Here is a 13,283-nt window from a genome sequence, read left to right as displayed (position 1 = left end):
TACACAATATTCCACACAGTAGTAGTGCCCATTATACACAGTATGCCAAACAGTAGTAGTGCCCTTTATACACAGTATACCACACAGTAGTAATGCCCTTATACACAGTATGCCACACAGTATAGCTCCTTATTCACATTAAATTGCAGATAAGGGGGGCCTACTGTGTGGCATAATGTGATTAAGAGCAGGCTTGCCTACCCTCCCAATTTGGTCGGGAGCCTCCCGAATATCGGGTGCCGCTCCCGACCCCCCGGAAAGGCAGGCAAGCCTCCCGGCTGCCGCCTACCCCCCCAGACTACTAGTAAAAACCCCCGCTGCCGGGGGCCCGATGACGCGATTCGCGCTGAATCGCGTCATCGAGGCTCCGCCCCCTGCTTTACAATGCCTTTTTTCCGGCATTGTGCAGAGGGGGCAGGGCCACGATGACGCGATCGGGTGGTCACGCCCCCAGCCCCGCCCCCAAAACGGCATCACAGTCCGGCCACGCCCCCCACAGAATGCAGGCATTCAGCTCCCTCCCGGAAGGAGGGAGCTGAATGTCGGCAAGTATGATTAAGAGGCTTTATGCCACACAGTAGATCACCTATCTGCCACTAAAGAGCGGAATGGGCCTAATTCCCAGCCACTCACTGGGGGTTAAGGCTATTGCCTTACTGCCATAGGGCATATAAAGTGACCTGGGCCTCATGCCCAGAATCACTTATTGTGGGCACAGTCCGTCTGTCCTGCTAACATGCCCCACAGGCCTGAGGCCTGATTGCATGTACGTGCATAATGCCCGACACCTGGTAGTCTAGGGAGAATGGAGTAAGCAAATTACCAAGGCCACCTACCTCTAAGCTAGGAGAGGCTGCAGTGGGAAAGTTCGTTTAGCTCTTTTCTTCCCATCACCTGCAGCACACTCTGGTCCTCATCTTCTCTCTTCTGCCGCAGGACCGGAGCCACCAATCCTCTTTCTTCATCCACCGTCTTCCTTGTCCGCCGTAGAACTGAAGGCTCCACTCAGCAGGGTCTGACGTCAGATGCTGAGAGCACAGAACTGAAGGCTCCACTCAGCGGGGTCTGACATGAGATGCCGAGAGCACAGAACTGAAGGCTACGCTAAGCAGGGTCTGACGTCATATGCCGAGAGCACAGAACTGAAGGCTCCACTCAGCGGGGTCTGACATCAGATGCCGAGAGCACAGAACTGAAGGCTCCACTCAGCGGGGTCTGACATCAGATGCCGAGAGCACAGAACTGAAGGCTTCACTCAGCGGGGTCTGACATCAGATGCCGAGAGCACAGAACTGAAGGCTACGCTAAGCGGGGTCTGACGTCAGATGCAGAGAGCACAGAACTGAAGGCTCCACTCAGCGGGGTCTGACATCAGATGCAGAGAGCACAGAACTGAAGGCTCCACTCAGCGGGGTCTGACATCAGATGCCGAGAGCACAGAACTGAAGGCTCCACTCAGCGGGGTCTGACATCAGATGCCGAGAGCACAGAACTGAAGGCTATGCTAAGCGGGGTCTGACGTCAGATGCCGAGAGCACAGAACTGAAGGCTACGCTAAGCGGGGTCTGACGTCAGATGCCGAGAGCACAGAACTGAAGGCTCCGCTCAGTGGGGTCTGACGTCAGATGCCGAGAGCGGGAGATGCGAAGACGCTGCAAGCCGTGATTGGCTGCCGGCTCTCGAGCTATAATTGACTCACGTCCAGCGCCAAATTTAAACTGCCGCCGCCCAACCGACACAGGTTGCAATTCCAGTAAGTTCCCAGGAAAACTGGGACATATAGCAGCCCTAGCTTACATCTTTTCAAAATTAGTAAGTGATAAAGAAAAGCTATTACATTTTGCAATTACAGTACATATTTTTAAAGAACTCCGCTAGGAGAAACGATCAAAATTATGGGGCGCTTTTGAAAGCCACTATATCTTTGGCTGTTTCAGTCGCTGGATTCAAAAGGTCAATAATATGAAATACATTTTGTATTTAATATCATTGCTCCTTTAAAAGCACGGCATAGTAAATTTATCCCTAAATCTCTGCCCCAACAGGCAGGTAGCAGAAAGAGGATGCTTAGAAAGTTGAAGCTACCTAATTCAAAAGAAAACCTTTTTTTTTAACATATACATCTACTGTATTGAATATCCGGACCTATTGATATGAGACTAATGCATTTGTATTGATACATCCATTGAGCGGGACATATAAACAAGGCTCCATTTGGTTTTCGAATTACAGTAGCTCACATGGACATACACGAGGGAGGTGATCTCCAGCCCACAATTCTGCCACCAGGATAAAGGACAATCTCTATAATATAACAAAGATTGGATTTTTTTTCAGATTTTTAGGACTTTCTGGGTCTTAAAATAAGAGATACACTTCCATATAATCAGGGCCGGATTAAGGCTTTGGGGACCCCCTTCAAGCCACACAGAGCCCAGCCGTGCCCCCAGTAGCAGTCCCCCTCAACAGTAGTCCCCCCAGGAGTACCCCTAGTAGTAATCCCCCTCTATGCTGTGTCCCCCAGTAGTGGTCCCAGCAGTGTGCAGTGCCCCCAGTAGTATCCCCAGCAGTGCCCCTAGTAGTACCCCCCCTATGCAGTGTCCCCCAGTAGTTGTCCCACCAGTGTGCAGTGCCCCCAGTAATACCCCCAGCAGTGCCCCTAGTAGTCCGATCCCCCCCAGCAGTGCCCTTAGTAGTAGTCCTTCCCCCCCAGCAGTGCCCCTAGTAGTAGTCCTTCCCCCCCAGCAGTGCCCCTAGTAGCAGTCTGTTCCCCCCCAGCAGTGCCCTTAGTAGTAGTCCGATCCCCCCCCAGCAGTGCCCTTAGTAGTAGTCCGTTCCCCCCCCCCAGCAGTGCCCTTAGGAGTAGTCGTCCCCACCCCCAGACACACACACACACACACAGGAAAAAGAAATCTGCATTTACCTTAATCCCTGCTCCGGCATCTGCTCCTCCGTCTGGCGTCCTCCCGGGCCGGCCCGCTGTGCATGATAGGAGAGACGTCATCGTCTCTCCCATCAGCCACTGCGGGAGCCGGAAGATGGAGGCTCCGGCAGTGGGCCGCAGCGCAGCAGCCGATGAGAGTCTGTGTGACTCTTATCGGCTGCTAAAACAAACACACAGCTGCCGGCGCCTGCGGCTGTGTGTTTCTGCTGTGTAGTGCACTTATGTGCCATCCACACTACCGCCCTGCCCCAAGCTGATGCAGCAGCACTGACTGTCCTGCTGCACAGTGGCGTAAGTTTATCCCAGACGCCCAGAGGCAAGTTATAATTTGGTGCCCCCCTCCAATCACAGCCACTGACACTGTAATGTAGCAATTCGCATGCAGACAGGCTATAGATAGACAAAGGCAGCAGCTGATGGTCTGACATGGAGCTCTCCACTAGTGTATGGTGGCTTCTCAGGTGCCGGGAAGGGCCATGACGGTACACTCCGAGTACATAGTTACAGCCCTAAGTGTGGTGAATATGTTGTGGACAATGGAGGAGGTGCCCCCTTCAGAGCTGGAGCCCGGCAGCAGGCGCCTCCATTGTCTCCCATAGTTCTGCCCCTGCTGCTGCATGCAGTAGTGTGGGGGCCCTCTGTGTGTGGGGGCCCAGGGACGACCGCCCCTGCATATAATAGATACATTTCATTCAATACCCCAATCCCCTCTCTTCTAGGCCTATCAGCTGCCATCAAGGCATATTTAATTTTGCCACCACATATGGATCTGTACAATAGTCTTGGTACGAGATATGACTCTGCACATAGGTATTGGCAATAGAAATGGTTCTGCACAGTAGTCTTCTTAGCACCAGATGAAAAGCTGGGTTAAACATCTGTACAAACAATTGTTGATCATAAGATTAATGACTTCTTGGTGATGTACTGTATTGTAAAGGTGGGTACACACCTGAAAGATATATCTGCAGATCGAGTGATCTGCAGATATATCTGCAGATGATGGTCGTTCATACACACTGAACGACCATCATCTGTGCTGCCGAGGGGCGGACAGGGGGCGTGGCCTAATTGTGGACTGCGTGGCCACGCCCCCTTAAGGAAAAAAACATTTACGGCGCTGGGGAGGGGGGTGCTGTGTGCCCCTCAGCCCGGCGCACAGCCAATGGGGGGCGCGATCAGCGTGATCGCTCCCCCCCTTTGGCATAGTAGGGGCTGCTGCTTTAGCAGCCTCGGACAGTCTCTTAGTGCAGCCCAGCACACAGCAGCGTGTGCTGGGCTGCTGTGGATGGGGAGCTGTGCCGTAGTCGGATAAGTAGTACCCGCTCGCGGCTCTCCCCCCTCTGCACCCCCGTAAACAGACAACCAATGAACAGATATGTCTGTTCATTGGTTGTGCAGTACAGCCAATGTGATATGTCTGTGAACGACGTTGTTCACAGACATATCGTCTGTACACACTGGCCGACGGGGGCACGATATATTGGCTGATCAATTGATCAGCCAATATACCGGCCAGTGTGTACCCAGCTTAAGAGTGTGTATGCATTAGCAATCATGTTTTATCTCAACAAAACAGGTTGTGTCTGCTGGTTTGGTTTTATATTCGTCCTAATGTTTCTGCGATGAGATGGTACAAAGTCGGACAAACCTGGATGTGTGTATGCACTACCAACCCTTCTGTCTAATACTTCTGTAGATGCTTCTCCAACAGCATAGCCAGATATCTGTAGAGTGTGCTCAGAGTCACAATCATTTCAGTAGATGGCTTTGAGATGAGCCTCACAGATTGCATAGTAGATTGTAATAGTGTGTACTAATGAATCTGCATATTCATTGGGACTTTCATCAGTGAAATTGTAAGAATCATCGCATCTCAAGTATGATTGTGAAAGTGTGTATCCACATTAATCATGTAACCAACTTGTACCTGCCAACCATCCCGAGCGCTGGGCATACCCCCAACCTGAAAAATACTATGTGGGGGGGGAACTCGGGGGCCTACCTCCCAATATTCAGCTGTCCTATAACGGGAAAAAGAGGCACTGCCTTGTGCTTGCTAAGTATATGACAGTTTGTGGACGTGACTCCCCCCCTGCCCCCCCACAGCACCCCGGCAGCTCCTGGGCTGCCCCCAGCCTCTTCCGCCACTAAATGGATACCACGCGTACAGAACTGGAGTGATGCGGTAAGCATTGTACTGGAATCAGTATGTAATACCACCGGCCGCATGGTTCAAATCCCGACAGCGGAAGCCCGGCAGGGGTGAAGATCCCGACAGCTAAAGAGTTAAGTAGAACTAACCCTATTCTCCCCCCTAACCCTCCTTTAGGGGCGCCTAACCTCCTCCCTTAGTGCCTAACCCTAACTTCCCCTAAGTGCCTAAACCTAACCCCCCCTTCCCCGCAGCCTAAACATAAGTCTCCCGGGGGGGGTGCCTAACCCCCCCTTCCCGTAGCCTAACCCTCCCAGGCGGGTGCCTAACCCTGCCCCCTAACCTAACCCTGCCACCAGCGGCTGTCCGCGCATGGCGCCGGCTTGACTTTGATCGGTATGCCGGGCGTCAGGCTCCCAGCGTAGGTCTAATGACAGGCGTTGGGATTTTGACGCCTGTCATTAGTACCTTGCTGGGATTTGACAGTCGGGAAGCCGGCAGTCGGCATTGCGACCGTTGGCTTCCTGACTGCATCCCATTGCACGGGGGGCCGGGTTGGAAAGTTACCATCCACGTTCTGCTGCACCGGCCTCATGCTTGCTGATAGTCTGGTGTTAGTCAGAGCACCTTTTCTCATTTAACTGCAGAGGAGGCGGACTATTCACTGTTGCTATGCCTGTCATACTGTATGACAGGCAGGCTGAGGCAGTCAAGCAGCATTATGGCACTTCAGTGCTGATCCCCCTAGTCCTCCCCCTCTCTCCTCCACAGCATTTGTGGCCACGTGATTGCATCACGTTCAGTCTCGCACTCAGTCACCGGCCTAAAATTACTTTATGTCCTACAGGTCTACAGAAGCTGTGTGGGATGTAGTCAGGATCCCTGTGGTGACCTTCCAGACGGTCACAATACCAGCAGCAGTCAAACATTCAAAATACAGATGAATCCCGGTGGTGAGTATTAGGGTTAGGTTTGGTTTAGGCACTAAGGGGAGGGTTAGGGTTAGACTGCCGAAGGGGATGGTTAGGGTTAGGCTCAGGGATGGGTGGGTTAGAATACTCACCAACATTTGTCTGGATTTTGCCCGCAGGGATTCTTCTGCCGGTGACCGTCGGGATGTTTACTACCGGGATATCATACCCAACCCAGCTCTTAGGCTATTCTCACGGACAGTCTAAGGCAGTGCACAGCCACAACAAGCAGGAGGGGTCCAGCAGTGACAGTGAATATATTAGTGACATGGCCGCACTGTAGCTAGCAGCTTTGTCACCCAGGAAGCCCCTCAGAGATTTCCAGAGCCACCAATGCCCCCACCCCCAAATAAAATAATAAAAATATAATAAATTGGAGCCTCATTCTTAATAGGGGGCTCCCATATTTATTAATAATAAAATATATTCAAATTTAATTGACTCATATAAGGGAAGAAAGCAGCAGATGCAAGTAAAGAAGGCAGAAGAACACAGTTAAATTAAATAGAAGAGACAAGAGAGATAGGGAAAAGCAGAGTAAAAAAGAAATCCGGGTAAGTGTATTGTAAAGAGACATGTCAAGAGGACATATTTGTAAGAGGGTGCAAATTTATAGTTTGCAGGTGGGTGCCAAACACCCTAGCACCGGCTCTGCAGCTAGAACAGTAGTGACAGAGTGTCCCCCCAACCTCTCGCAGCAGTATATAGTGCTCGAAATTTGGTGACTTTTTATCATGGATGTGTGGAAAAAGTAGACAGGTGAGGCAGTGCCTCACCTGGCATACACTGTTTACTCCAGAGTTTTGACTATTAAAATAATTAGAATAATTCAAAGAAGATATTTATAATATTTTCTTTAATTTTTTCTTATCATTTCTATAGTTTAAACTTTGGAGTATACCTAAGTATGACAGGAAAGGCTCTGCCTCACCTCACTGCACATCACTGGTTCCTATGGAGCCCTCTTGCAGCTTGTTATGTGATGTGTAGCCCATAGGCTGCAGCATACCTTCAAATTTTGCTGCAAATAAATGCGTGACCTTGGGCGGAGTCCCACGGCACCCCCGTTCACGTCACTGTGGGGGAGTGCCCAGCACTCTACGAGATGCTGTGCTGCCCCCAGTACACTGTGAACAGATACGATGCGCATGACATCTATTCTCAGATGCTTACCTACTGTGCCCCCTCCCCACTGCCAGTAACATGCGGTGAGGTCAATGGATGGGGAAGCACACATGGAGATGGGTCTGAGTGCTGGGAGCCTGTCTCACCCCCTACCCACTGTAACTCTCCCCTCACTACACTAAGGGCCGTATTCAATTACAGGCGAAAAGTCTGAATCCGCGGAAAAGTATCACAGATGATGTCATTTCGCCAAGTGAAAAGTTTCCGCCGTATTCAATTCCAAAGACTTTTCGTGTCAATGCAATGCAATGAATAGCAGGTGGAAAAAAATGCAGAATTGCAGTTCTGGGGTGCTAACTTCGGGAACCCCTTGCACCCTTGGGACAGTCCCCCAAAGATAAACTGTGTGAAAAAAAAATAAAAAATTTGGAACACCCCAAAAAAAGTACTTTAATTTTCGTGGCGAAAAAGTTCAAAATTTGGGGACAAATTTAAACACTAGCAAAATAGACTTCTGGGGCATCCCCAAGTATGGGGCAGGTGTTATTTTGATTGCAGGTGCTTGCGGAAGGTGGATTTTTTACGTAATTTAAAACTTCACTTTAGCAACTTAAAAATATGCTAGCCCCCATTTTCAAGTACCCCAAATTTGCTGGGAGTAGTTATTTTCACAAAAAATACTGCTTAATGCTATTCTTCACCACTTGTGTTAATGCGCTAATTGGCACCAATTGACACAACTAAAGTACCCCAACTACCTTCATTAGGGCTAATCGGGGGCATCTATGGTGATCCCCAATGTTAGTGCATCTTTTGGGGGGTGTCAGGCTGAGTTCCCCATTTTTGACAGGACTTTTCGCCTGTTTCAGTTTCGCCGGGTGCTGTTTCCGCGTCCTTTCTAATTGAATACAGCGAATAGCGGGAGTGCGCCCAATACTTTACCACATGCAAAACACGCGATGTAGGCGAAAAGTCCGGCAGGTGAAGAAGTATCGCGGGGGCGAAACTAATTGAATACGGCCCTAAGCTTCAGCGCACATTGGTTCTCCTACCTGCATCACTGTGTCTTCTCTTGCTGCTGCTGACCGATCTCTAAACACTGCAGTGCACTTCAGTGTCACATGCAAGCAGTGTCTGACTATACATAAGTGAAGCTGAGCTGTGCTGCCTCATCTCTTGTCTCCCTGGAGTCCCATGGAGCTCCACAAAGCTGGTGAGTGTTATCTATAAAAATGATTACAATGAACAAAGAAGATTTTTATAAGTTATAAATATCTACTTTGTATTATTCTAATCATTTTTATATCAATCTCAGGAGTATAAGAGGGGAGGCTTTGTCTACCCTGACTGCACGTCCCTGCCCACCGTGGACATTGCGGCCTGCTGGTGGCACAATCCCACTGAATGCAGGACAGTTGGGAGGTATATTACAGCGGCTAAGCTGCGGGGACCAGGTCATTCAAGAACTTGGTGAATCTGATAGCATCCTATGGGGTTGTGGTTGCTGGCGGAAATGGAGGGACAGCAGCAGTTATCGGAGATATCTGCTGTGATCCCTCTATAATACATTCATGAGACACTAAATATGAGGGTATCCCCCAAAAATCCGCAAACATTTAACGATAAATGGGCCCCTACATGCGTCCAGAGTTATCATCGACTATGTGAAAGTGCAGTGACTAGCAGCAGCCAGAACCTCCAACATGACCCGTTCCATTAGGTACAAAATGCTCTGCTCCTGGACTTCCTTCTTAATTTATGATTGCAGCCACCTGTGTTAAAACACCTGTCTCATCAATTACCTAGTTCAACACAGGTGGCTGCAATCATAAATTAAGAAGGAAGTCCAGGAGCAGAGCATTTTGTACCTAATGGAACGGGTCATGTTGGAGGGTTGGCAGCACCTCAACCTCACCATGACCAAGTAGTACTAAGAGCCGTATTAAATTAGAGCGGATCCGTGATACTTTTCCACATCCCAGACTTTTCGCGTCTTTTGTAGGCGGAAAAGTATCGCGGCCGTGCCCGCTTTACCCCGTATTCAATATGGAAGTACGCGAAAACGGGACCCGGCGAAACTTGAACAGGCAGAAAGTACTGTCAGATTTGGGGAAATCAGCCTGACACCCCCCAAAAGATGCTCTGACATGGGGGTTCACTATGGTACCCCCCGATTTGGCTTGCTGAAGGTATTTGGTGTTTTTAAACGGGCTCAATAGCTACTAAATAGCGTTTTTCTATACCTGATGCAGAATAGTATTCAGGAGTATTTTTTCCATAAAATAACTTATCCCAGCAAATTTGGGGTACTTGAAAATGGGGGTCAGCATATTTTAAAGTTGCTAAAGTGAAGCTGAAAAAATCGTGAAAAATCCACCTGCCGCAAACACCTGCAATCAAAAAAACACTTGGGGCATACTTGGGGACCCCCCCCAGAGTCAAGTACGCTAGTTTTTAACTTTGTCCCCCCCAATTTTTTTTTACGCCCCCAAATTCAAAGTCATTTTTTTGGGTGTTCTTAAGTGTTTTTTTAAAATTTTTTGACACAGATTACCTTTGGGGGGCTGTCTGAAGGCTGCACGGGGGTTCCCGCAATGTTGCACCCCAAAACTCCAATTCTGCACTTTTTTCCGCCTCTAATTCATAGGCAAAACTTTTCCGCCTATTACATTGCATTGACTTTCCGCCTACACGAAAAGTCTTTCAAATTGAATACGGAGTACAATCAAAACAGGCGAAAATGACGTCATCGGCGAAAAGTTTCAGCGAAAAACGTGGTTGATGCTAGATCCTATGTGCAGAAAGGACCTCTGTGACGTATCAGCCACGTGACCACTGCAGGAGGGCTGGACCGCTCCTGCTTCACCATACACGAGGGCATAGAGGGGGAATAAATATTTGTGGCGAGCATAGTGAGCCACCGTGCCTGAAGTGGGGCGAGCGTAGCGAGCCCACGAGGGGACACTTTTGGTCCCCGTTAGCATCCCCACCCCTCCCCCTTTCATGCCGGGTCACGTGGGTGTGACTTCACAGGTCCCCTGCAGCCCTCTATTCTAGTCATAACCAAAAACACGCGGCAACAGCTTTTCGCCTCAAATTGAATACGGACCTAACTCTGTACTACTAATGATAAGTGCCTTTCTCCTCCCGACCAGTTGGGGTCGCTGCTTAGAGACTTGACGCCGCTCTATCTATCGTCTCATGGACTTGTCGAAACTGTAGTAGCAGCAGCAGCAGCAGCAGCAGCAAGTGCCCGGAGCATCCAGAACTTTCCTGGCCGCTGGTGGAGACTCGGAGAGCGGTTGTGCGATTAGGGTGCGAGCCGCCTGTGACAGTACGCGGGTTGTCTGGGTGGCTGGAGAGTGCAGGTGCTGATAGATTGTGTCACTGTCCGTGTGCCGGAAGTGGCTCTGTGTATGTCTCAGATAGGGGCTCCTGTACAGCTGTATGGCAGGGAGATATGGGTTGGTGGGAGATCTGTGTAATGATGGTAGGGCTCTGTCAGAAATAAAGGAGGTAAAGGCAGAGAGCATATGGTAGTGGGAGCATCCTATGGCTGTCCTGCCTTAATGAAACTACAAGCCTCAGCATGGTCTTCCTGCTGGGACTTGTAGTGCACGCAAAATTAGCAATAGCCACAATTCTGATTTAATCTGTGTATTTTCTTGCTTACAGTTGTGACAGTGACACCCTGATAACCAGACACAATGACAGAGGCTGCGCAAGGTACTCCTGCTCGGTGAGTGACTCCTGCCCTGCCCCTGGGAGAATGGGCACAATGTGACCTTTTATAGATTACACTTTATAAAAACATTTTTTTGTTAAGTAACCAGGACAGAGCTTTCCATATATACTATACTCTTCAAATTATATTGTAATATACTCATGACTTGTGTTTTATAAATTTGACAGGGGTATTCAATATGGGAGCGAAAGCATAGTTTTTGCGTTAATATCGGAGGTATGATATCATTATCGCAGGTTTTACTTTTACACCGTATTCAATTTCAAAGACTTATCGCAGTTTTGAAAAGTCTTTGATAAAAAACGGGGATAACTTTTCACCATTGAATAGGTGTCGAAAAAAAGTGCAGAATTGGGGTTTAGGGGTGCAGGCTTAAAAAAAATAGCCTGCACCCCTGGGAATGACATTTAAAAAAGAACTGTGTCAAAAAAAAGTTTTTTAAAAAAAATAGGGACACCCCAAAAAATGAATTTAAAAATTGGGGTGAAAAAAAAAATGGGAAAAAATTGTTTAAGAATAGGGAAATAGGTTCAGGGCTATTCTGCAAGTATGCGGCAGGTGTTTTGAAGAATAGAATTATAGCGGCAGGTGCACAAATGCAGAATTTTTAAAAACTTTAGGGACATAAAAATATGCTAGTACCCATTTTCATGTACCCCAAATTTGATGGGACCACTTAAAAAAACGAAAAAATAACCTAAGTGCTCTTCTGCATCACTTCTTCAATGTCGGGAAAAAACACCTATTTAAATCCCCGACTTTCAATTAAAGGCTAAAATGGGGGTACCCATAGTGATCCCCCATGTTTTTACAACTTTAGGGGGGGGACTTACAATTTTTTTAAGGAAAAATTTGTTAGTTTACGCAAATCCAACTTCGGAGTTTCCCGTTCTTGTTAATTTTATATTGAATACGGGGATAAGCGGGAGCGCGCCCGATACTTTAACGCAGGTAAAAACTCCGATATGAAACGTTAACTTCGACAGTGAAGTTAACGTTTCATATTGAATACCCCTCATTGTATTTTGATGTTTTGTTTACATATAAGAAAAACAACTATTTATGGCTACTCCTGCTAATGAGTTTACAGTTTTAGGTTATGTTGGTTTATTGTATCGTCTTTCATATACTTTGTTGACATGTAAGGCCTCTAACCCACTGGTGGTAAGAGATATGATCCATAATAATAATAATTATGCTAGTAAAATGCATGTAAACAGGTGTGATGCTTGAAATAATAGTTTCTAGTGGCACCATTCTCACTAATCTGTTGCTAGATTGTATTTGATCTTTATGAATGCATTGTGGAAACCTACACTGAGATCCAAACACTAGGCACAAATACATTCCATTTAGATACTAGCGTTAAAAACCACTAATGTACCTAAAAGGCCATGATCTGCTTGGCTACATTCACTTGTTCATAATATTCTAATAGTTCTTCACTGTTTTATAATGGTTTCCATGGATACATACTCTATACTATGGCTGTAATCCTAGCATTAGGAAAATGACCCATGGAAACCAATATAAACAGTGAGTTGTAAGCAAAGAGATACACTGTAACACAGAGTGCATCTAGCAAAGGCAACAGCCAAATTGACAATGCTCATACATAAAATGGACATGATGTCATGTGGGATGTGGTTATATATATGATGTGTGGACGTTGCCTTTAAAATATCTGTTTCGTGCATATAAAAAAAACCATTTAATTCCAGACAAATCAAAAAGACTATTAAAGGAGAAATACAGTAATAGTTACATTTCAATTTCACGTGCACATCAGAATGAACTCAGTATACATTTATATCCTCAGTATATTCCTAATTTTCAGCCATACAATTTTTTTTTTGCTAGTTGTTACTCTGAGTAACTTATTTAGTGACACAAACTGATGGTGAGCACAAAATAATTCATATGCAGTTATTTGCTAATAAAGCTATACCCATATGAAAGTTATCTGATATTGTTCATTTACGTACATATCTTGGACAGTTACGGCCAGCTGATCTATGATGTCTTGTAAAGCTGGGTATACACAGAGCGATGTGTACCTACCCTCGGCCCGACATATTGGATCCTGTAATGTATTGGAACGATGTAATGAACGATGGAACGATCACTCATTCCATCCTTCGTTACACTGCATGTTGCCGCATGCGGTATCGTCAGGTTTAATGTGCAGCACACATGGCATGCACATCATGCGACACATGGCATGCTATTTAGGACATGCAATATCAATGTTCTAGTCCAGTGGTTCTCAAACTTGGTCCTCAGGACCCCACACGGTTCACGTTATACAGCAGGTGCACAGGTGTGTTAATTACTCACTTAAAC

At 47.3% G+C, this 13,283-nt stretch overlaps 1 protein-coding gene across 5 annotated transcripts in view; it reads left to right on the top strand.

Annotated features, from left to right (window-relative positions):
- Positions 1–5,972: 5,972 nt before the first annotated feature.
- Positions 5,973–13,283, top strand: part of SUGT1 (SGT1 assembly cochaperone of MIS12 kinetochore complex) — a 126,665-nt gene continuing 119,354 nt past the window's right edge. Inside the window, exons 1-2 of one of the 5 annotated variants that reach the window (XM_088481965.1) lie at positions 5,973–6,052; positions 10,871–10,934. In XM_088481965.1, coding sequence (XP_088338091.1) covers positions 10,903–10,934 — 32 coding nt within the window. In that variant the 5' untranslated portion in view covers positions 5,973–6,052; positions 10,871–10,902. Of the gene's footprint in view, positions 6,053–10,358; positions 10,564–10,692; positions 10,712–10,870; positions 10,935–13,283 lie in introns of those variants that run through there. The other 4 variants (XM_088481962.1, XM_088481867.1, XM_088481946.1 and 1 more) reach the window with 4 other exon arrangements.

Source organism: Taudactylus pleione, unplaced genomic scaffold (assembly GCF_031769625.1).
Source record: "Taudactylus pleione unplaced genomic scaffold, aTauple2 ptg000005l, whole genome shotgun sequence".
In the NCBI taxonomy this organism is placed as follows: Eukaryota; Metazoa; Chordata; class Amphibia; order Anura; family Myobatrachidae; genus Taudactylus; species Taudactylus pleione.
The sequence above is the reverse complement of the archived record's forward strand: the minus strand, read 5'-3'. Positions and strand labels throughout refer to the sequence as shown.